The sequence below is a fragment of the Anopheles gambiae genome, chromosome 2 (assembly GCF_943734735.2).
Source record: "Anopheles gambiae chromosome 2, idAnoGambNW_F1_1, whole genome shotgun sequence".
NCBI classification, from domain to species: domain Eukaryota; kingdom Metazoa; phylum Arthropoda; class Insecta; order Diptera; family Culicidae; genus Anopheles; species Anopheles gambiae.
This window is the reverse complement of record NC_064601.1, coordinates 62,990,801-63,013,961: the sequence shown is the minus strand read 5'-3', so window position 1 is coordinate 63,013,961 and position 23,161 is coordinate 62,990,801. Positions and strand designations below refer to the sequence as shown.

At 38.7% G+C, this 23,161-nt stretch overlaps 4 protein-coding genes across 9 annotated transcripts in view; 3 read left to right on the top strand and 1 right to left on the bottom strand.

The window, feature by feature from the left end:
- Positions 1–2,145: 2,145 nt before the first annotated feature.
- LOC1268693 (uncharacterized) lies at positions 2,146–6,835 on the top strand. Its single transcript, XM_307262.5, has 2 exons — positions 2,146–4,066; positions 4,491–6,835. Exons 1-2 carry the CDS (start codon positions 2,368–2,370, stop codon positions 4,997–4,999), a joined length of 2,208 nt encoding a protein of 735 aa, XP_307262.5. The 5' UTR covers positions 2,146–2,367; the 3' UTR covers positions 5,000–6,835.
- Positions 6,836–6,846: 11 nt separating this feature from the next.
- Positions 6,847–7,338, bottom strand: LOC133395093 (selenoprotein V-like). The gene is made up of 2 exons (XM_061663787.1): positions 6,945–7,338; positions 6,847–6,857 (listed from the first exon to the last, which is right to left on the bottom strand). Exons 1-2 carry the CDS (start codon positions 7,336–7,338, stop codon positions 6,847–6,849), a joined length of 405 nt encoding a protein of 134 aa, XP_061519771.1.
- LOC133392067 (uncharacterized) lies at positions 7,084–12,086 on the top strand. The gene is made up of 3 exons (XM_061650113.1): positions 7,084–7,430; positions 7,790–8,016; positions 8,096–12,086. The coding sequence occupies exons 1-3, from the start codon at positions 7,422–7,424 to the stop codon at positions 8,172–8,174; spliced, it is 315 nt and encodes a 104-aa protein (XP_061506097.1). The 5' UTR covers positions 7,084–7,421; the 3' UTR covers positions 8,175–12,086.
- Positions 12,087–22,981: 10,895 nt separating this feature from the next.
- The window catches only part of LOC1268691 (U4/U6 small nuclear ribonucleoprotein Prp3), a 32,557-nt gene continuing 32,377 nt past the window's right edge, over positions 22,982–23,161 (top strand). For 5 of the 6 annotated variants that reach the window (XM_307259.5, XM_061641045.1, XM_061641046.1 and 2 more), the window contains exon 1: positions 22,982–23,142. The gene's annotated coding sequence lies outside the window, so the exon portion shown is untranslated. The remainder of the gene's footprint in view (positions 23,143–23,161) is intronic. The other variant, XM_061641048.1, reaches the window with a different exon arrangement.

Here is a 23,161-nt window from a genome sequence, read left to right as displayed (position 1 = left end):
AATATATCAAACCGATCCGTTTGACAAATAAATATATGCACAATCTGAGATTGGCCATCTTGGCGCAATCTGAAAATGTATGGAAATGACGTTTATAACTCAGGGTTGACTACGCGAAATGACTTATGTTTTGATAAAAAAATATATATGCGCTATGTGAGATTGCGCATCGTGTATTAATACGGTAATATCGATGATATTCGGATGTTTGAGCTTTTTGTCGTTCTTGTGTATGTTTTTGGTGCGGCCACGAGAATAGCTCATTTTTGCAGTTGACAAGAATTTTGACAAAGTTGAAATTTTTTTCAACACTTTGTCACCTCCCTGGCCATGCGCTATATAGGTCTGCTCGAGCGTGTTCCATTGGAGCCAGAGCGCAGTCTTAAAGTGACATGTTTCCCAGTCAGACAAATCGGACTTAACCCAGGTGACAACTGTTCTACATTTTTAGCTTAAACTCCTTGTGAACAGCTCGAATTAACCCATTGGCTCATATAAACGCTTGAAAACATGGATGTGTGAGTGAACAACGATGTGTTGAAGCGTTGATGTTTATGTCAGAACTTCGGTAGAAGCCGGACAAACAAGAAGCTTGCAGTTTTGTCCTCGCTGTTCAACAACCAAAACACAGAGTAAGAAGAAATAAATGATCCATCTAGGAATATCAGAATAGCGGAGAAACGCAGGGGAAATAACAAAACAACGTGAGAGAGTGTTTTATAATAAACTTTTTGTTTGATACGGATTGAAGATTACGCATGTTTTGTTTTGGGTCGGTAGCTTGTGCACAACGTGATGACAATTCTTAAAATGGCACCAAAAAAAGCGCTTCACTCTGACGTTTCAACTGTTATAATAAGCTTAAACTCTGGAATATCGCTTGCTCTTTAAGCCAGTTTTAAGCCTGCTCTTTAAGCTTCCAGCAACTCGAAAAACGCTAACAATCTGCTCGAAAATGTCACTTGGGTAAGCTAAAATTGTAGAACAGTTGTCACCTGGGAATTTACCCCTATCTTACCGTTAAATTACCGGTAATTTAAGAGCAGTCGTCTATTTACCCATTCGAGCAGTTTTGACAGATCCTATTGCTTCCTCTATTATATTTTTTTTCGGCCAAATTGTTAATAAATAACACGAAATGTATTAGATTACAGTTTAATGGATATCAAAGTGGGTTTATTATACAGGTGGGCTTATCCCGAACAATTTGACAGCCGTGCTGTAGAAAAATGAAAACGAAATGACAGGAGGGGATTCGATAATTTGTTGATGTATGCGTGTGAATTCCAATGGCTTTGGTTTTGGTTTTGGTTGTCGTAGTATGGGTGAAAAACTACGTATCACAATCGAATACCCTCCTGTTATTCGTTCGTCCAATATGGCCTTCCCGCCAAACCTATAAGCCCACCTAGTCCCTATACCCACTTTGAATGGTTATATTCAATCATTGTCCTTAACTTATACAAACGATTACAATGTATTTTTTTAGCAAACTCGACTTGAACAGCCGCTTCACCCGGAGAAGGTGGTGCACAAATAGCACTAATAAACGCAATTTCTCGGCTTTACATTTTATGGTTTTCAACACACCGCCGACTTCTTCTTCCACTAAAAGAACATTAAAACAATACTCTTTTAGTTCTATCTTACCGTAGCAATATACGATGCGCAATCTCAGATTGCGCATATATTTATCCGTCAAACGGATCGGTTTGATATATTTATCGGTCAAAAAATATTTATATATCTCGGACATATAATCTTGAAAATTTATGCGCAATCTTGCGCAATCTGAAATTGTATGGAAATGACGTTTATAGCTCAGGGTTGGCTACGCGAAATGACATATGTTTTGATAAAACGAATATATGCGCAATCTGAGATTGCGCATCGTGTATTAATACGGTTATATCTTTTTACTGACAACAAACGACAACACTTCGTACTGCTAAATTGCTCTTAAATTACTGTTATGACAGACACAAAACTGCTCGAATGGGTAAATTATCAGAAGTCTGTCTGACTGGGTTGTCGCGTTGTTAGTTTAGTTTGTTCGACAGTGGCTGACAGTGCACCTCAATATAATTTTGTGGATTTGCTCGAGTCGAATGTCATGTTTGATTGGTGGCAAGGCGCCGCCTTATTTAAAAGCTTTAAATAGGTTCTGTGTCTGTAGACAGGACAAATAAAACCAATTAATTGGATGTTTTGAAGAACGCAGTATCGAATCAGCAGCCAAGTTTTGTCTAATATACGTCGTCTCATTTTGCTGAATAATATTATTTTTTCGAATAATTTTTAATACAAAGTCTAGTTGTTAAACCTGCATAGGCAAATTAACGATATCAACTTCGATAGCCATATAATATGGATCCGATACGAAGGCAGGAGCATATTCAAGATATGCCATCATCTAGTATTGCATCTAAGCTGCCTCAACAACGTTTCGAGCATCGACGGAAGAGAAAATTATCGGACGAACCGGATTATAGCACAATGAAACCAGAAGCGAAGCATCAAATCATTGAACGAATTGGCCTTCTTAACAAAATTATCGAACCATGTACCCATAAGTCCTACATTAATTTGCTAGACCTTAGCGATGAAATACTTCTTCTTGTATTCAAGCAATTGGACAGTATTAGTTTGATTCCATTATCTAAAGTGTGTATCCGACTACAAAGGTTAGTTGCTGACAAAACTCTATGGATGGATGCTGATTTCACTTCAGTCAAGCTACTTACCATGGAAGTACATCGATGCGTGAAATATCTACAACCTGGCACAACTAAAAGTTTAAAACTGCGTGGTATGACTAGTGTTTATCCTGCTGAACAATGGAACGTTCCGACATTGACACCAGGTATTCTAAAATCTATAGAAACTCGATGCTGTCTATTAGAACGGTTGGAGCTTACCGAAGCATATATCGATATGAACGATGTCAGCATTATCTTTTTTCCCCACTGTTTACGCTCGCTAGCGTTTCGCAAGTGCGCATTGTCAGTGCAAAATATTAACAGCCATCTCATAGTACCCCCGCAACAAATGCGTTCATTTTTATCCAATATGTATAAATATTTCGATCGCTTGGAGGAACTTACAATTGAATATTGTGCTTGGTTCGACACGCATGATTTTATGATTCTATCAAAGCTACCAAATTTAAGATATTTAAGCTTGAAGGGATGTGCAAATATTAAAGACAGTGTTCCATATGCCAGTTTGGCGACTCGTTTCGGTTTTAAAAACCTGGAAATTCTTGATTTACGTGATACCCCAATATCCGATTCCGATGTGAGTTGTTTCAACATTGTGCGCTCTTTAAAGGAATTAAAGCTCGAATGTCCTGATCATTTACGAACTGAAAATGGACTTCATGAGTACAATGAAGCAGAACGCTTACGTGTCGAACAATTGCATCGTTTGGCCGTTCCTGATCTACGCCAAAATGAAAATGTTGTTAACGATCATGCACCTGCACATCAGATTGAAGGACAAATAGAAGCTGCACGTGTTCCTCCCAATAATCCGCAACCAGCACATGGAGTGTTTGAGATACGCGTAGTACACGGAGATTATCCAAGACAGGTACAAGGAAATCAAGATAATTTAATTCGAATTGTACGGGGACAAGCAGGTGTTTTGATCAATAATCAACGAGTTCAACCACCGGCCCCGGCAGCAGACAGACCCGAAGGGCAAGGTTCTCCGCCCCCACACTTAGAAGCGCGAAGAGTACGTGCTGTAAGTCCCGCAGACGAACAAAATCAACAGGTAGAACCCATAAGAAATGACGAAAATAATCATAACAATGTGGATCGACAACACATTGTGCGTATTATTAATAGAGATTTGCTACTGCAACGTAGAGAGCATGTCGAATTAGAAAATCCTCCACTTTTACGTCGAGCTGGTGATCAAATCAATGCTGCATATCAACATATTTTTGATGCTCGTGGAAATAATGCTCATCGGCCCCCTGTGCTTGAACTCCAACCTGAAATTGCAGCTCAAGCTCATGATGAAAACGGCCCAGTAGAACGCGAGCAACCTTTTTTGAATGGTAGGCAACAAAATAATACACTTAAACACTAGTTATTTTAATGTCCTAGAATCGAGTTCTAAGTACAGTATGTTCCGGAGTTACGCGGTTTTCTAAATTTGATAGATTAAATGTCAAATCAGTACAATTTGCTTCAAGTTCTGTAAAAATTGCATTTTTGCTAACAAATTGGAATCGCATAAAAGCAAAAAATATTACAGTTTACTGCACAAATAATTTCAAATAAATGATAAAGTGTAAAAAAGTACTAAATTAAATCAAAAACTCTGAGTAATCAATAGGATTTTAGTCAAAAAACTTGAAATTCGACTTACGCGGATTCGTCGCCAAAACCGCGTAACTCGGGAATAGACTGTATTATGATAATCATGAGAAAACATAACTTAACGTGTTCTATTCTGCTTGTTTATAATTTTTGTTTCAGTTCACTTGCGATTCCATGATGCAGCCAATAATGCTCCAGTGCAGAATAATCATCACGATGGTCAGGAAAATAATCCACAACCGCAACGCGTCTTGCCACACGTAATTATTATGCCCGGAAATTTCCCAGAAAACTTCCCTGCAATTGCTAACGGGCCGGGCCGAGGCTACCAGCATCAAGTATTTGTAAATTTAGGTGCAGGGCAACCAGCTCCAAATTACGTATCGTTAATCAGTGATCGTGGAATATGTGCGTACGGAATATCACGCAATGAACTTGCGGGAGGTTTTTTAGGAGGAATATTACATCACAATTTTACCGGACTGGAAAGATTGTCTGTGCGAAATTATAAGCTTGTGACGGACATATCGTTGGACCATCTCGAATCAGCTGCCCCACATTTGAAACTTTTGGATGTAACTGGTACTTCTGTTACTGCTCAGGGCGTACGCAGCTTCAAGCTTTCTCGTCCCAGCTGTGTAATTATTTCCGATTTTGACCTAATGTAAATTTTAAAACTCCATGTAATACATTTTTATTAAATTACTAGCTGGCCCAGTAAACCTAGTTTTTCCCAACATAGTATTAGTTGACGATAAAGTATTATGTGCTGTAAATATTCTTTCTTTTTATATGTTCATATCATTGACGTTTATTGAAAAAAATAATAGGGTACAGAACATATTTTCAACTATAAATTAGAATTGATGCATTGATATATTTACATTTAAATAATTACGATATTGTAATAAACAAATAACTTCTATTAATCTCTTACCGTATCAATAAACGATGCGCAATATCAGATTGCGTATACAGGCGGTCCCCGAGATACATGGTTGATGGGACCTTAAACGGCCGCAAAAAACCGCGTGAATTGAATTTCGTGATTTCCAGCCAAAATATTATTAATTTTCGTATAATTTTGCAAGTAGGGGGCGGTTTTATCCACTTATTTAAATATTTGATATGATTCTCACTGAATATAATAGTTTTTAACCTTTCAAGGCCTTGCTACATTAATCGAAATTTCAAAAAGTTTTCGGTCAAAAGGGGGGGCCAGGCGAAAACTTTACGTCAAAAAGATTTCAGCTCCAAGAGCTGAAATCTTCTTCTTCTTCTTATTAGGTTTGATGGAATAATACAGTCATTATCCGATATACGCTATCGTACGGGACCGAGCGCAATAGCGTATCTCGAGTTTTCGCGTATAGCGGATTCCTATCGAAAAATAGTTTACACTACCGGATCGAGGGTTGAAAACTATCGACACAGAGTTTTGCATTAAAGTTTTTTGTTATAAAACAGGTATCTTTTGCCCAAATTTAATGCAAAATGCATTAATAACATTAAGGAAATTCAAAAAGAGCATAAAATATTTCAAAAAATTAAAATATTTGCAAAAAACACATGGAGCTGTCAAATTTAGAGGAAACGCGTACAGCAATTATCCGCAGTACGCGATACTCGATATACGCGAATTCGCAGTACGCGTTTCCTCTAAATTTGACAGCTCCATGTGTTTTTTGCAAATATTTTAATTCTTTGAAATATTTTATGGTTTTTTTTTTTAATTTCCTTAATGTTATTAATGCATTTTGCATTAAATTTGGGCAAAAGATACCTGTTTTATAACAAAAAACTTTAATGGAAAACTCTGTGTCGATAGTTTTCAACCCTCGATCCGGTAGTGTAAACTATTTTTCGATAGGAATTCGCTATACGCGAAAACTCGAGATACGCGTATATCGAGTATCGCGTACTGCGGATAATTGCTGTATTCTCCTATGTTTTCCGTCATACGGAGCCATAATCAGAGTTGAAATCTCAGAGCGTTTCTACATACACCGAGAATGCAGCTGAGAAAATAACTGACAGTATGCTTTGACAACGACTGACAGCATTTTCGGTGAGAGAATTCTCCTCGGCATGCAAAGAACGATGGAGCTGAGAAAAAATTGAATTGGCAGTTTATAGCGATCGATCAATTATAGTTTGCATTTTTGCTGTCTAATAATCGTAGAAATATTATTAAAAAGTAAAAGGAACTATTTTTACTTCATTTTAGCGATTAAAATTAATTTTATCAACATCATTTTAGAAGTCTCATCTCAGCGCTTTTCAGAGCTTCTACACACACCGGCGTGAGAAACCGATTGTCAATTTTCTCACAGCCATCTCTCACCTTCAGGCTCGGTGTATGTAGAAACGCTCTCATCCGAAATCTTTTTGACAGCAACCCGAAAACTCAAAATGACAGCATTGTAGGTGTCAACAGGAAAAGGAAGAGCATTATCACAACAAAACAAAATAAAACAAGCATAAAGCCGGCATTGTAAAAGTACGGTATTAATTATCACTTATTTTCTGTGTTAATATTAAATTGACATTCATGTGTATATTATTTTAGCAGAACCAAACAAAACATTAAAAAAAATGAATGTAAATCAGAACGGATCAGGACCGGGAACGGCGTCAGGACAGCGATCGAAATCGGTACAGCAATCGGGACCTGGACTAGCAACGATATCAGTACTGACACCGATATCAGGACGAGTACCGGTATCTGTACTGGCACCGGTATCATGACGGGCACTGGCATCAGGACAGGCACCGGTATCAGGACGGGCTTCGGGAATAGGGCTGGCATCGGGATCAGGCCTGGCATCGGGAGCAGGACTGGCACCGGTATCAAGACTGGCACCGATTTCAGGACGGGCATCAGGATCAGGACGGACACCGGTATCAGGACGCGCTTCGGGATCAGGCCTGGCATCGGGATCAGGACTGGCTTCGGGGGCAGGACTGGCACCGGTATCAGGACTGGCACAGATTTCAGGACGGGCATCGGGAGCAGGACGGGCTTCGGGATCAGGCCTGGAATCGGGAGCAGGACTGGCTTCGGGATCAGGACGTGAACCGCGTAAATATATGCGTGAGGTGAGTATGGGTGTACTTAATTAACAACGGCTGAGTGACTATGTTGGATGAGGTTAAAACTAGATCGCTGCAACTGCCGTTGCTCGTAGTAGTGGTGCTTACATGGTTTAAGAATTTACCCCATGGTATCGCCACACTTATCTTGCCTCTTGCCAACTTGCCTCTCGTAAACTCATTACTAAACCGGGGTTTTTTTTTTTAATTTTTCCTTTTTTCCTGCACCTGTGTCTATTGGATCGTGTTCCTCCATAAATCCAATTATCTCATTTTCTATGCCGGTTTTCTTTAGTTATTATCCTTATTATGTTTTACAATTAAAACACCGTACGTCTTATTAATTTTTTTAACTACTATTTCAGGACGTGGAGCTCTGCTTACGGATGGCTAATGCGGTAGAACAGAACATCATCTACAATAAAAAATCTCCGCATCACAAAAACCGAGACCGTCAAAATGATGCATGGATGTGTGTCGCAGAAGAGGTCGGGTTGACCATGGCAGAGGCCAAAAAAAATGTGGCACAACATGCTGGCCATATATCGGTCATACCGATCCAAAGTGCGCCAGAGCATGCAGACCAGGTCAGGTAAATTGTTTTTTTTTTTTATTTTTTTTTTTTTATTCAAGCTACTAAAAGGCTACAACTAACCTGTTGACTATTTTAGCCTACGCCGAAGTTTATCGCCCGCGATGGCCAGCCTGGGAGGCTTTGTCGTTTATGAACGATGCGTCGGAGGACGCTGAACATGCAGACACGGTAAGAATAATCTGTTTTTTTGTTTCTGTTAATCGATCTACCGCACACTTTGTTATTAAATGTATTAGTTGCACACTTTAAGATATGAAATGTATTAGCTCTTTCTTTTTTTTTTTGAAAAGTGGTTTTATTATGTTACATTATCGATAATAATATAAAAAAAACATTTAGCCATTGGCTAAATATTGTGAATTATAAATTATTTTCCTAACTACCACGTAGTGCGCAAATAATGCGCAAAACCGCCACAGGCTTGAAATTCTATAGTTTCATATTTCGAAATCGAAGGAAATTAGTCGGTAGCTTGATACCATTTTCATTAAATAGTATCTGTTGTATTGTTTAAAACTTATTCTCTTTATTTTAAACGCCACACATGAAATTCACTTTTTAACAATTAAATAAGCGTAGCACGCACGTCTGTCCCTTATCGCGGTCCGTAGGAGAGAGCCCCAGTTCGTGTATCGATCTCTTGCATCATGCAGAAGACCGATCACCGATTATCTCTCCCGATCGGCACTCATCCTGTCGGCTTCCAGGGGTAGGCAACCTCTTTTGTCGCACACAACATCTCCCCAATTAATACCGGCGGTATGGCTCATTCCACTATACATTCTAAGAATGACCCTAGAGAGAAGTAGAAACCGTACCATCGTTCTGCTTAATCATTTGCTAATCCTGAACGTATACGTATCTAACTGATGAACAAAGTGACCCATCGGGTTTACGATCACTTGCTTACAATCTTTTTTTTTTTTTCATTCGCATACGCCAACGAATAGCTTATCATTTTTTTTGTTTTTAAAATGGCTCTTTAACAATCACGTTTTTTCCTATTCCTATCGACTCGCGTTATAGTTTCCTATTTTTTTAACGACTCGCGTTTCTCTTGTTTTAACTTTGGTTCATTTACACACATGCACACATACACGCTTACATATGGACACAACGAGAACATATCTCTACTTGAACCTAAATTATTTCTGGGTGACCCGCACCATAAAACATTTCAATCTTAATTAAACACACCTTCACAAATGTCATTTAAAATTCATCAATAGGCTTATCGCAGCTTTTTTCATATTCCTCCTCGAATGGTACCTTCATCACAGGTTCGCCATTTCACTTTCTATAGGGTTTCCCTCCTTTTCCCTTCCTTTTTTTGCCATTTTTAATCATCATCGTCATTTTCATTTGGCCATTTTGATTTCTTGTAGCGCTCCGCTGAGCTGCAATATCCTTCCTTATGGCCATATCGATCGCAATCGTTACATCGGTAATGCCTATACCTGCACTTTCTGGCAAAATGCTCTTCACCACAAAGCCAACACTTCGGTGCAGCTTTTTCACGATAATATTCCTGTTCTTCCTCACGGCTCTCCCTATCACTCTTCGGACCGGGTCTCTCAATCTTTCCTTTCTTCACGACGTTTATCTGCCTGTGCTCGCCCTCAATCATAGCGGTATCTCGTCGGAGGTCTATAAGTCGCTTATTCCTCTGATATTTCGTTTAAACAAATTTCCTCTCGTTCTTCTAGACGCGAAAGCAATCTAATACGTATATCCGCATGTGTATCACTCTTTAAACCGCATACAAAAAACAAACACTTCATTTGCTCTTCTGACAATCCTGCCATCTCAGCTTCAATCACCATTTTGTTCACCCGATACGCATACGTTACAAAGTCCTCAGACAACGTCTTCTCCATTTGCAAGCACTTAAAACGCCTGCATATGCTGGACTCTTGCAACCCGAACAAACTTTTGAGCTGCTTCACTGTAGTGGCAAAGTTGTAGTCTGCTGGCTTTTTCGGCAAAACGAAGCTCACATATCGCTCGTGCTCAGCATTACCCAACTTCCGCAATAGCAGTCTTACCCGCGCATCGTCGCTCAACTTCTCAGCGTCCTTTGTGAAGAAATCTTCGTATCGGTCATACCAGCCCGTGAAGGTCACACGCTCCTCCGGTATGTACTGAAACTCCTTCACTTGGCCAGCCAAGGCCTCCACTCCTCGATCAGCGTTAGTGTCCCGCACATTTACTGCTGCGAAGATTCTGCTAAGGAGTTGCTCCTGCTGCGCCAAAAAATCTGCTTGCTGCTGGTGTATCATCTCCTGCTGCTGCCGAAAAACCTCTTGCAGCCACCCGTTGATACCGTCCGTAGCATGTCCGTTTAGCGATGATGCTGCTTCAGCGTCGTTTTGTTCCATCGTTCACTGCACTATCGCTGCACTCGTGGTAGATGTATTCAATGGGTTTTTTCACCTCGTCGCCACTGTTGTATTGTTTAAAACTTATTCTCTTTATTTTAAACGCCACACATGAAATTCACTTTTTAACAATTAAATAAGCGTAGCACGCACGTCTGACCCTTATCGCGGTCCGTAGGAGAGAGCCCCAGTTCGTGTATCGATCTCTTGCATCATGCAGAAGACCGATCACCGATTATCTCTCCCGATCGGCACTCATCCTGTCGGCTTCCAGGGGTAGGCAACCTCTTTTGTCGCACACAACAGTATCAAACCGGCATAGTTTTTGCTGTGGTGCAATAATGAGCAATAATTTGGTCGTGTGCAACAATTGGCGAATGACCCTGCTTATGGTTTCAAGGTGACCATACAAAATAATAACTACAATGCAAACAGGGGTGCAATAAGTTCATCCATTGATTTAATAACCATGTGATACAGGATAATATGTTCACAAAATTATTTACCGTTGAAATTATCCCTAGAATTACATACTTTTAACGTGCTACTGTATCAACGTGTACCATTTCTGTTACTTCAATAACTTTTGCCCTATGTGTTATATTAAAAAAGTTAGCATTTTGCATGCGTTGCAAAATCAACTGAGTTTGTTACAATTCATGCGTGGTTATATGCATTGTTGTTGTTCTTATATGATATATCTTTGAAAGCTCTATGTTTTTTCGTGTTATCTTGTTACATGATATCACTTCTAAAAGTTTTCGGAAGTAGCGTTGTCACAAATGGTATATTTATAACATACTAATACCTTTTTACGTGCAACTTGACTTCTTTGGCCAAGACCATGGTTTGCTGCAGAAAACCCAAGTGCCACAAATCCACTAAACGACCACTAAACGGCTTCTAAACGACTCAAGCACTCTAGCTAAACGGAATATAGAAAGACTTCGTTTAGCAGACGGCAAACGACTCATGCATTCTAAAAATAGCGAAAAAGCTGGTGGCGCCATCTGTTGGTGGGATACCCAACCAGTTGAGCTTCCTCGCTTAGAGGAGAGCTTTCTCATATCCTCTGAACTGTTGTATGGTTTCGCATTGAAGTTATGCATCGCTAGAACTAGAACGGCGATACGATTGTTTAAATACTAAACTCCAACGGAAACCACCAGCACTGAAACAAGCGAGATTTGAGTTATGGTCGTTGGTGTTGATACCCACGTATCTGACCACACGACCATTAATATAGATTTTTGCTCGGATAGTTGGAAGGCTATATAGGACATGATAAGATGAAACTTCGAAACACATTGCAAGAAAAGGATAGCAATATAATAATTAGTTTTAATACGCCATCTTTTGATAAAACCAATGAAGCTGTGGAGCTTTCATTTTTTTTTCTATGGATATTCAATTTTCCAGTCGTTTAAGCTGAATCTGTGGCGCTTGGGAAGCTCGGCATCATATCGAGATTTGTACCAGCATTCCAACTCTACAAATGTTGTTTTTATTAAATACTTTATTTTCACCTCTGAACACTAAGTTTACCAGAGTAAAGCCTCTCAATATTATATTACCAATATATTTCATCAATATCAAAATATTATTTATGTTTTTACTAGTTAAGGAATATAATTATTTGTTTTCATTGATCTGTAAATCAAATGTTGCCAATAAACCGTTTATAATCGATTAATGTAGTTATATTTCATTTTATTTCATATTTCTGTTGATTTTATTGATGTTAGTCTTCATTTTTTGAGAGTCCAACAATCACAATGAGTTTCATCGTAAAATAAGCTGTTTCAGCGTGTTGGTCAATTTGTATGGTTAATGTTAAATATATAGATAATATCACATCAATATCATAACATGTTATTAGTGAAGGTTAAGGACGATGTCTTGATAAATCAATTCAAACAAATTCGTTGTATTTCAATGGCTTATTCTTATTTGACATGTTGTGCAACGACCTGACCATTATGGTTAATAGTTCAACCATAATGATTATAATTATGTTTGAAGTCTAGTGCCATATGCGTTCGAATATTCAACAATCGATCAGGTGCCCTTGACGAAACACCTTGCAGACCTGCAAACCCTTCATTGGCTCTCCAATCGCCAGGTACCAAGTTTCCGTTAACGACTCTGTCGAATGAAGATGGTGGCGAGTAGATATGCTTTGAAGCACTTTTACGCAAGAAATTGTGTAAATATAATGGCGTTAAAACAACGTGTTTTGCTACATCCGGTGGAAGACGTATTGGCCCACTTAACACTTCGAATTTGTTTGTCACAATTCCTAGCGCATTTTCAACGGGCATTCGAGCTCGGGAATGTCTATAGTTGAAAATGCGCTGATAACTTCCTGGTGAATGGATTCCACCAAATGGACGGATGCATTAATCGGTATAGGCGAAAGCCTTGTCTCCTAGCAAGAAGTACGGTACTGGAACTCTATATGGTACTCGCAAAGGCTCTGGATCAGGTATATTCAACAACTTGTTTTCCAGTTTTTGAAACAATCGACTATTTCGAAGTATTCCTCCATCCGAAATGCCTCCTTTTCCTCCCGCATCCGCGAACAGAAAATTGTAGTCAGCGTCCACTATTACTAGAAGCACAACACTCAAAAAGTTTTTGTAATTGTAGTAATCGGATCCACTGTGTGCAGGAGCGCGGATTTTGACATGCTTTCCGTCCATCGCACCAATGGCATGGGGGAAGTTCCAACGCTGCTCAAACCTTTGTGATACCTCCAGCCATTGTTGTTTAGTGGACGGTAGCTGAAAATAAAAAGGAACATTGAATTAGCGTGCATTTAAATTAAGACGAAAGCCTTTGTAAAGTAAACATAATGAACCTTAGACTATTTATAAGTAATAATAAATGTTAAATTTTAAAAAAGACGCGAGATTATCCCATAATTTTCACTGTGTATAAAGTATTATTAGGTAGATAAAAGGATTATTAATATAAGCATACATTTTCTATATTGCAAACAAGATTTTTTCCATTATTATTTCTATTAATTTTGTATCCATTTTTCATTTCAGCTTGACGAGGAAGATGAGGGCCTCTCTCTGAACTCCCTCGTCACAACGGGTTCGGCCGTTGCACGATCCCGGATCCTTCCCGATCACTCATACATTAAGTATGATCCACCTTGTTCCCTTAGTCCCGACCCTACAAACACTTTTTCCACTCAATCCTTCAGTCCCAGCGAACCTCTTCAGTCCCAGCCAACCTCCAACCTCTATCAACCAATCCGTCATCCTACACCCTCCTGAAATTCTCCCCTTCTCTCCCCTTCTCAGGTCTCCTTTCCTTATCAAGTCTCCCGTCCTTCCCAAGCCTCTCCCATCCAAAACCTTTCCCATCCTCGGCAAGGACGGCGTCGTCGACGAACCCCTAGCGATGAGGGGCTTCGTATGAGCGAGGCCCTCACACGCGTGGCGGAGGCCACGATGGCCAATGCAAACTCATCGGAGAATGTGTTTGGCCGCTGTATCGCTGAATTCCTAACGAGGTTCACGCCAGAGGAACAGCGTGTTGTGACCTCAAAGATTCAGCGAACCATGCTAGATGCCAAGGAGTTTGTGTTGGCCAATCGGGCCAACCGTCGCGATGGGGATCCGCCCTTAACATTTTGTAAATAGTTGTATATAGTTAGTTAATAGTTGGTTATATAGTAGATAGTCTTGTAAATAGTTAGCAAATAGTATAGAATTAGGATAGGGTATATGAAAATTTTTGTTTTAGTTCATACCCAAGTGCCACAAATCCACTAAACGACCACTAAACGGCTTCTAAACGACTCAAGCACTCTACCTAAACGGAATATAGAAAGACTTCGTTTAGCAGACGGCAAACGACTCATGCAATCTAAAAATAGCGAAAAAGCTGGTGGCGCCATCTGTTGGTGGGATAGCCAACCAGTTGAGCTTCCTCGCTTAGAGGAGAGCTTTCTCATATCCTCTGAACTGTTGTATGGTTTCGCATTGAAGTTATGCATCGCTAGAACTAGAACGGCGATACGATTGTTTAAATACTAAACTCCAACGGAAACCACCAGCACTGAAACAAGTGAGATTTGAGTAATGGTCGTTGGTGTTGATACCCACGTATCTGACCACACGACCATTAATATAGATTTTTGCTCAGAAAGTTAGAAGGCTATTTAGGTCATGATAAGATGAAACTTGTCGAAAGAAAAGGATAGCAATATAATAATTAGTTTTAATACGCCATCTATTGATAAAACCAATGAAGCTGTGGAGCTTTCATTTTTTTTCTTTGGATATTCAATTTTCCAGTCGTTTAAGCTTAATCTGTGGCGCTTGGGTACCTTCCGGAGTCGATTCCGAATTTATCGGAGTCGGATCGAAGTCGACTCCGGATTTTTGCCAACTGAACCCATCATTAAACTGGACTACAGGCGGTCCCCGAGATACACGGTTAATGGGGACCGAAAACGTCCGCAAAATACCGCGTATCTCGAATTTCCGCGTAAGTCGAATCTCTTGATTTCCAGCTAAAATATCACTAATTTTCGTGTAATTTTGCAAGTAGGGGGTGGTTTTAGCCTCGTTATGAATTATTTGAGGTGATTCTGACTGAATATAACAGTTTTAAACCTTTTGGAATAGTTTTTAACATCCCATCGAAACGGAAATTATTTGGCAATTTACAATTGATGTGTCAAATCAGTACAATTTGCTCAAAGAACTGTCAAATTTAGAAAACCGCGTATCTCCGAATCCGCGTATAAGAGGTACCGTGTATCTCGGGGACCGCCTGTACTAAATAATTTTATAAACAAAACAAAATGAATGTAAAGAAAGTAATTTCGTAGTTGCTGCAAAACAGGTGTGTGTGGGTCAGTACCAATATGAGATAAAAAGCGTAAACATGCTTGAACTGTTTTGAACACAACTGGAAAGGATTTCACAGTTGTTATTTGACATAAGCTGGCATCGCGAAAGAAATGGTTTAAAACTAACAGTCGTTAAAAATTGCTAGAATTTGGCATCGCGTACGCGTTGAGTTCATTTGTTTATTTTAACGACTGGTCCTATGCCACCGTTACCGTAGCAATAGACGATGCGCAATCTCAGATTGCGCATAAATTTATCTGTCAAACGGATCGGTTTGATATATTTATCTGTCAAAAAATATTTATATATCTCGGACATATAATCTTGAAAATTTATGCGCAATCTTGGCGCAATCTGAAATTGTATGGAAATGACGTTTATAGCTCAGGGTTGGCTACGCGAAATGACATATGTTTTGATAAAACGAAGGTAAAAGTAACCGTATTAATACACGATGCGCAATCTCAGATTGCGCATATATTCGTTTTATCAAAACATAAGTCATTTCGCGTAGCCAACCCTGAGCTATAAACGTCATTTCCATACATTTTCAGATTGCGCCAAGATTGCGCATAAATTTTCAAGATTATATGTCCGAGATATATATATATTTTTTGACAGATAAATATATCAAACCGACCCGTTTGACAGATAGATATATGCGCAATCTGAGATTGCGCATCGTCTATTGCTACGGTAAGGCTCAGCCCTCTACGTTACATTGGAGAAGCGTTACATCCCTTAAAATATTCCCAAGCAGCATTTTACTACAGTTTTGTCATCCAGGCGACCGACCAGTGTACATTATTTGAATTAAGAATATTTTAAATTGAGATGAAAAAAAAGTTAATTGCTGTAAGATGAACCGATTTCAAGGAGATTTAATTTTTAAATAACAATTAAATAACAGGTTTAATATTTTTCATTGTTGCATTATGATTAATGAAAAAAAGTCTGAAAGAAGGAAGCTCATGAACACCCCAAAAGCTTTCAATTGGAGTAACATTTTCTATGATTAGAAAATATAAAATATTAAAATATTTTTAATTAAATTATATATATGAAATATAACTATAACCTTTTCAATCTATGTTTCTGGCCATTTTGAATAAAAATTACTTTATATGCAAGGGCTCTTTTTAAAATGAGGTTAACGAAGTTAATAAATACTTGTAAGTATTTCATTATACTACTTTATCAATAACTGGGTAAATAAAAAAATAATCATTTTTTTATTATTATTTACATCTTTTATTTATAAGATTGTTAAAATTATAATTCTTGAAGTTGTGACAAATTTTCTAATTATCAACAAAGCTTTTCTAATTATCATATAAAAGTACACAATAATAAGACATGATTATTTATTAATTTGCTCATCCACGGCGGTTAAAACAAACGTTCAAAAATGTTGCTTGGGTTTGTGATTAACAGGCGTTACGCGTAACGCTAGCGTAACGTAGAGGGCTGAGCCTTACTTTTACCAAAACGAATATATGCGCAATCTGAGATTGCGCATCGTGTATTAATACGGTTAGGCCCGTGTCTGTGCTCCATCGGATGCGATTTTATCGCAAGGCCTGTTAAAATTTTATATGGAATTTGACAGATAACGTCGGACGTGCGATTTCGTCGTACGACGGAATCAAAAAATTTTGATTTCGTCGGACGCCGCATCCGATGTTATCTGTCAAACTAAATATGTGGTGTTTTGTAGGAACAATCTCAACTTAATTTTTCACAATCGTTATATTATTAAAATCATCCAAATAATCGCAATATCATACGAAAAAGCGTTTGACAGCACGTGCGATAAAATCGGATGCGATGAAGCACAGACACGGCCCTTAAATAAACGTCTGTTAAGATCGTATACGATACAAATTAACAGTCGTTTACTTAAAATGCTCGAATTTTTTCTCTGTGTTTGCGTAAATGCCATTTCGAGCTGTCGTTAACTGCTTAGACGATCGTTTATTTTAACAGGAATGAACAACAAATGAACTCGGTTAAACCAAAATGAACTTTAAACGACTGATAAAATTTGTTCATTTATTTGCGATGCCGGCTATTATAATTACTTCTGAACCTATAAATAATAAGCATTATTGCTCTTTGTAAAATGTTTTGACACATCCATGTCGAACGCAGCGAACAGATATCAGCTTGCGTCAAGCATTGCGTTGCGATACGCTGCGTCGGAAAAAGTACCAAGCCCTAACTTGAGGGACGCTCGTGCTTGCCCACGTTCCTTCACAGTCCTTGACCGAAATCGCATATCGGATGACTTTATTAAAAAGTTGTTTGAACGCTAGGTTTATAAGAACTCTGGTTTCGCTTTTCTTTTATTAGTCTTCATTCCAAAGATTTAAGATTGTAGTAAAATCTAGGTAACGGTGATGATATAGTTTAAGTAGTTTCACTAGGATACTACCCCACTCAGTACTATCAGTACATTCGATATCGCCCCAACGAACATCGGATGTTTCCTCACCAAAAATCTTAGATTTGGCCCGTACGATAGCCCGAAACTGGTACTTTCCGCGTTGTCATAAGAGTTCACAAAGTCTATGTATCCGGCATCACAGTACCTATCAATTTCACTTCGTTGCGTAGCGAGCAGCAGCAGCATCAGATGCATTGACAAACGTACGCTTCAGTTTACCTGCTCGCGTATCTCGGAACTTGGCAACAATATCTTTAGATAATTCGGCTACCAGACGCATTGTTTCTGGAGGATACTGGCATCCAAGAAGCTCAATGTTCGTAAATACTTGAGCAAGGCAAACAACTTCATCCTCTGGGAAACTATCTTGGTATGATTCCATAAACGTTCTTTTCAATTGCCAGTGCTCGTCACATTCGTAAAATGTTTTGTATTTTTCCACATCAAACGGCATCTTGACGTTTCACTCGATATTGTATGTCGTCTATTTGATGTTATGTACAAAATAAAGCTTTTTCTTCTATTTTGAATGCGGCGCTCTGACACCAATTGAACATTACATCCGACTTGAATGAACCAAGGTGTATGTATTTACAAGGTTAATTTTTGTCGCTTCTGATGGGTGACCAAGGTGTTTTAATATGACAAGGTGAAGTTGTTCAGCAAGGTGGATTAAAAATATAAGGTGGTGGATAAGGGCCTTTGGGGGCAAGGTGTGTTTATTTAGAAGGTAAATTTTTAGCGCTTTTGCCGGGCACCATCATTGAGAATTGTTACCGTAGCAATAGACGATGCGCAATTTCAGATTGCGCATATATTTATCTGTCAAACGGATCTGTTTGTTATATTTATCTGTCCAAAAAAAATTATATATCTCGGACATACAATCAAGCAAGGTGTGTTTATTAAGGAGGTGAATTGTTAGCCCGTTTTCCGGGCGCCATCATTGAGTATTGTTATGTCAAATCGCATACAATTTTCTATACCCCCCCTCCAGCCCTCCACGATTTTAATACCGGAGCCCAAGGTGTGTTTATTAAGGAGGTGAATTGTTAGCGCGTTTTCCGGGCGCCATCATTGAGTATTGTTATGTCAAATCGCATACAATTTTCTATACCCCCCTCCAGCCCTCCCCGATTTTAATACCGGAGCCCCTAGTATTGTTATGTCAAGTCGTGAAATGTCAATTTGCTCTGAAGCACTTCACCTACTAATATCCATACACCTTGACCGGAGCCCACAGTATTGTTATGTCAAGTCGTGAAATGTCAATTTGCTCTGAAGCACTTCACCTCCTAATATCCATACACCTTGACAATCAAGGTCCTTGAAAGAGAACAGGTCGAAGCGTTTAGGGTAAATTGACAGAAAGCCATGGGAAAATTTTGACAGTTAAAGTGAACATTGTTTGTGTTTAGCGATGGACGTCGGTATGGAGTGAATGGATGTTTTGTTCAGCATTTTGCACTGATTTCCTTTTAGAATATTATAAGAAATAGAATCTAATTAGAATATTACATGGCTGATTGAATCCATGGATCTCATTTATCATTCGTCGCCGGGTTATAAGTAAAGGACGGTATGCATATTGTATCAGTGTGTGTCGATGGGATGTTTCATTTTACTCTCAGTGTTTCATTGAAAGTAAATAGGACTTCTTTTACCTAGTTGGAACATGTTAAACTTTTCGTTTTCCCAGCAGGGTCGTTGAAAACGGTAGTGCCCAAGCGAATGAAAATGGCACTTTTCGGCTGTGTTTTCGATTGACATTTCGTGCACGATTTGACAAACGAAATCGTGTACGAGATTCAGACTTTTTTCGGCACATAACCACAACCGCGTGCAATGGCATATTTGCTATCTTCATCGCACGTCTAGCGTTAGACATTTTGAGGTTAAATAGTTTTCACATTGTTGGTTTTTATATGAATGATACGATACGAAAGAACACAACTGATTTAAATACAAACTAAACATAATACACAAAAAGAAATACACATAACCTCCCAAGCGGAAATTTTCGGACGATAACTCATACACTCTCATAATTTGACAAGCAATATATGACTGTATGTGTGGTTCTTCCTTTCGAACCCCCAAGCGAGTGAAAAAGTCACTTTTCGGCTGTTTTTTCGATTGATATTTCGTGCACGATTTGACAAACGAAACAGTGTACGAGATTCAGATTTTTTTCGGCACATAACCACAACAGCGTGCAATGGCATATTTGCTATCTTCATTGCACGTCTAGCGTTACACATTTTGAGGTTAAATAGTTTTTAAATTGTTGGTTTTTATATGAATGATACGATACGAAAGAACACAACTGATTTAAATACAAACTAAACATAATACACAAAAAGAAATACACATAACCTCCCAAGCGGAAATTTTCGGACGATAACTCATACACTCTCATAATTTGACAAGCAATATATGACTGTATGTGTGGTTCTTCCTTTCGAACCCCCAAGCGAGTGAAAAAGTCACTTTTCGGCTGTTTTTTCGATTGATATTTCGTGCACGATTTGACAAACGAAACAGTGTACGAGATTCAGATTTTTTTCGGCACATAACCACAACAGCGTGCAATGGCATATTTGCTATCTTCATTGCACGTCTAGCGTTACACATTTTGAGGTTAAATAGTTTTTAAATTGTTGGTATTTATATGAATGATACGATACGAAAGAACACAACTGATGCAAGCTAAACGTAATACACAAAAAGAAATACACATAACCTGCTTCAACGCTTGGCTTGGAGAGCGAAATCCCAAGCGGAAATTTTCGGACGATAACTCATACACTCTCATAATTTGACAAGCAATATATGACTGTATGTGTGGTTCTTCCTTTCGAACCATTTCGCTCTCCAAGCCAAGCGTTAATGCAGGTTATGTGTATTTCTTTTTGTGTATTATGTTTAGTTTGTATTTAAATCAGTTGTATTCTTTCGTATCGTATCATTCATATAAAAACCAACAATGTGAAAACTATTTAACCTCAAAATGTCTAACGCTAGACGTGCGATGAAGATAGCAAATATGCCATTGCACGCGGTTGTGGTTATGTGCCGAAAAAAGTCTGAATCTCGTACACGATTTCGTTTGTCAAATCGTGCACGAAATGTCAATCGAAAACACAGCCGAAAAGTGCCATTTTCATTCGCTTGGGATGTTACGAATGGAAGAACCACACATACAATCATATATTGCTTGTCAAATTATGAGAGTGTATGAGTTATCGTCCGAAAATTTCCGCTTGGGCCATTTCGCTCTCCAAGCCAAGCGTTGAAGCAGGTATGATTGGGGCCTTTGGGGGGTCGCCATAGTTGAGGGACTTTACGTCATTTTAGAACCGTTGACTATTGGTTTCCGCACACAAAGCTTAGCAAATATAACAGATTTCTTTGTTATTATGTGCATTTTAGTGTGTCTATTGATTTTATCGAAAAAACGTAATATATTAACAAAAGATTTGATGATTTGTTTATGCACTAAATTTAAAATCATGCTAGCATGAGTTCTAATCTCAAGTAAATTGTCCATGCGGCTCGTAGATAATGAGGAATTAATGTAAAAATTGAAAAAACATAATGATTTCTTAATTTTTATCATCAACAATGTCGAAAACACAAAGAATTCTAGAATAAATTCACAGAATAACACAAAATAACACACTTTAACGTATGTTTCAATGTTAAATAAGCACTCACAAAGTCCAAAATATATTTTTAAAGAATATTTATTCGAAAAAATGGGGTAGATAAATTATATAAACAAATTTAATTAATGTAAACAAAGTTTGAATCCTGGGGACCTTACGTCAAGTGACGAATTGTCAAAATGCACTAGAGTCCACCACCTGATATTTTTAAATCCACCTTGCTGGGGGCTCCGGCAAAGTGGGTAGAAAGGAGGTGTCGTCATGTAGAACAATTGGGCATCGAGGCTTTAGAAAAAAGCACAAAACCAGGATCGACGGCAGTTGTCAAATGCGACGAATGTTGCTGGTATTTGGGTATGATATATGAATTGTTTTCGTTTAATAAACATTTTTTTAGCATTAAAAATTCGTATTTTGCATCCCTCACTCCGTAAATCGACATTTTACACGTTATAATGCAGCTGCTGCCTGTAAACAAATATCGACGGCTATTGTCAAACTGAATCTCAAAATGGCAACATGCCAAACGCAAAGAAGACACCTCCTCTATATTCCACCTTGGGCTCCGGTATTAAAATAGGAAAGCGCTGGAGGGGGGTATAGAAATTTGTATGCGATTTGACATAACAATACTCAATGATGGCGCCCGGCAAACGTGCTAATAATTCACTTTCTAAATAAACACACCTTGCTCCCAAACGATAGCTACATTCCGCAACTACATTTGACATTAAGAACAAAAGAAATTGGTAGCTGTCATTTGTAGCCGCATCAAGGTGGAATGTATAATGAGGTGTAGTTATAGCGCTTTTGACGATCCTCCCCCTGGGCTCCGATTTTGACAGATGGTTTTCCGCTTGTATATGTATTGATGGATTTTTTACGTTTGGCATGGTCAATATTTGGTGGAGATCAATTTGGGTGAATATATTAGTTTATTAGAACACAGCCCGTGATTTCAAATGGAAATTTTCCTTCTTGAAAGCGTTCGCCAAACGCGGAAAATTAACTGTCAGTTTTCTTCGTCGATTCTTCTTCCACCTAGCTGTCAAAACGGGCTTATAACTTGACCTGACCGTATTAATACACGATGCGCAATCTCAGATTGCGCATATATTCGTTTTATCAAAACATAAGTCATTTCGCGTAGCCAAGCCTGAGCTATAAACGTCATTTCCATACATTTTCAGATTGCGCCAAGATTGCGCATAAATTTTCAAGATTATATGTCCGAGATATATAAATATTTTTTGACAGATAAATATATCATACCGACCCGTTTGACAGATAAATATATGCGCAATCTGAGATTGCGCATCGTCTATTGCTACGGTGATATCTTTACGGTCCTTGAGCCGCATACAAGTAGCTATCATCTAGCCGTAGCTTGAGATTGCGCATCGTGTATTAATACGGTGACATAACAATACGGGTGGCTCCGTTATTAAAATCGGGAAGGACTGGAGGGGGTATAGAAAATTGTATGCGATTTGACATAACAATACTCAATGATGGTGCCCGGAAAACGCGCTAATAATTCACCTTCGTAATAAACACCTTGCTCTGAAGCACTTCACCTCCTAATATCCATACACCTTGCTTGGTATGCATCAACAAATGATCGAATCCCCGCCTGTCATTTCGTTTTCATTTTTGTACGGCTGTCAATTTATTCTGGATAAACCAATATGTTTAATAAACCCACTTTGCTATTAGCATAGCCAGTTGAGCATAATTGACGCCGCGCCCCTGTACAGGTAATCCGTGATACTGATT

Excerpts from the sequence above, each read along its gene's own strand:
- LOC1268693 (XM_307262.5), top strand. The coding sequence starts at position 2,368 with ATGGATCCGATACGAAGGCAGGAGCATATTCAAGATATGCCATCATCT. Across the intron at positions 4,067-4,490 it reads CGAGCAACCTTTTTTGAATG|TTCACTTGCGATTCCATGAT; the intron begins GTAGGCAACAAA and ends TTTTTGTTTCAG.
- LOC133395093 (XM_061663787.1), bottom strand. The coding sequence starts at position 7,338 with ATGCCCGTCCTGAAATCTGTGCCAGTCCTGATACCGGTGCCAGTCCTG.
- LOC133392067 (XM_061650113.1), top strand. Across the intron at positions 8,017-8,095 it reads GAGCATGCAGACCAGGTCAG|CCTACGCCGAAGTTTATCGC; the intron begins GTAAATTGTTTT and ends TGACTATTTTAG.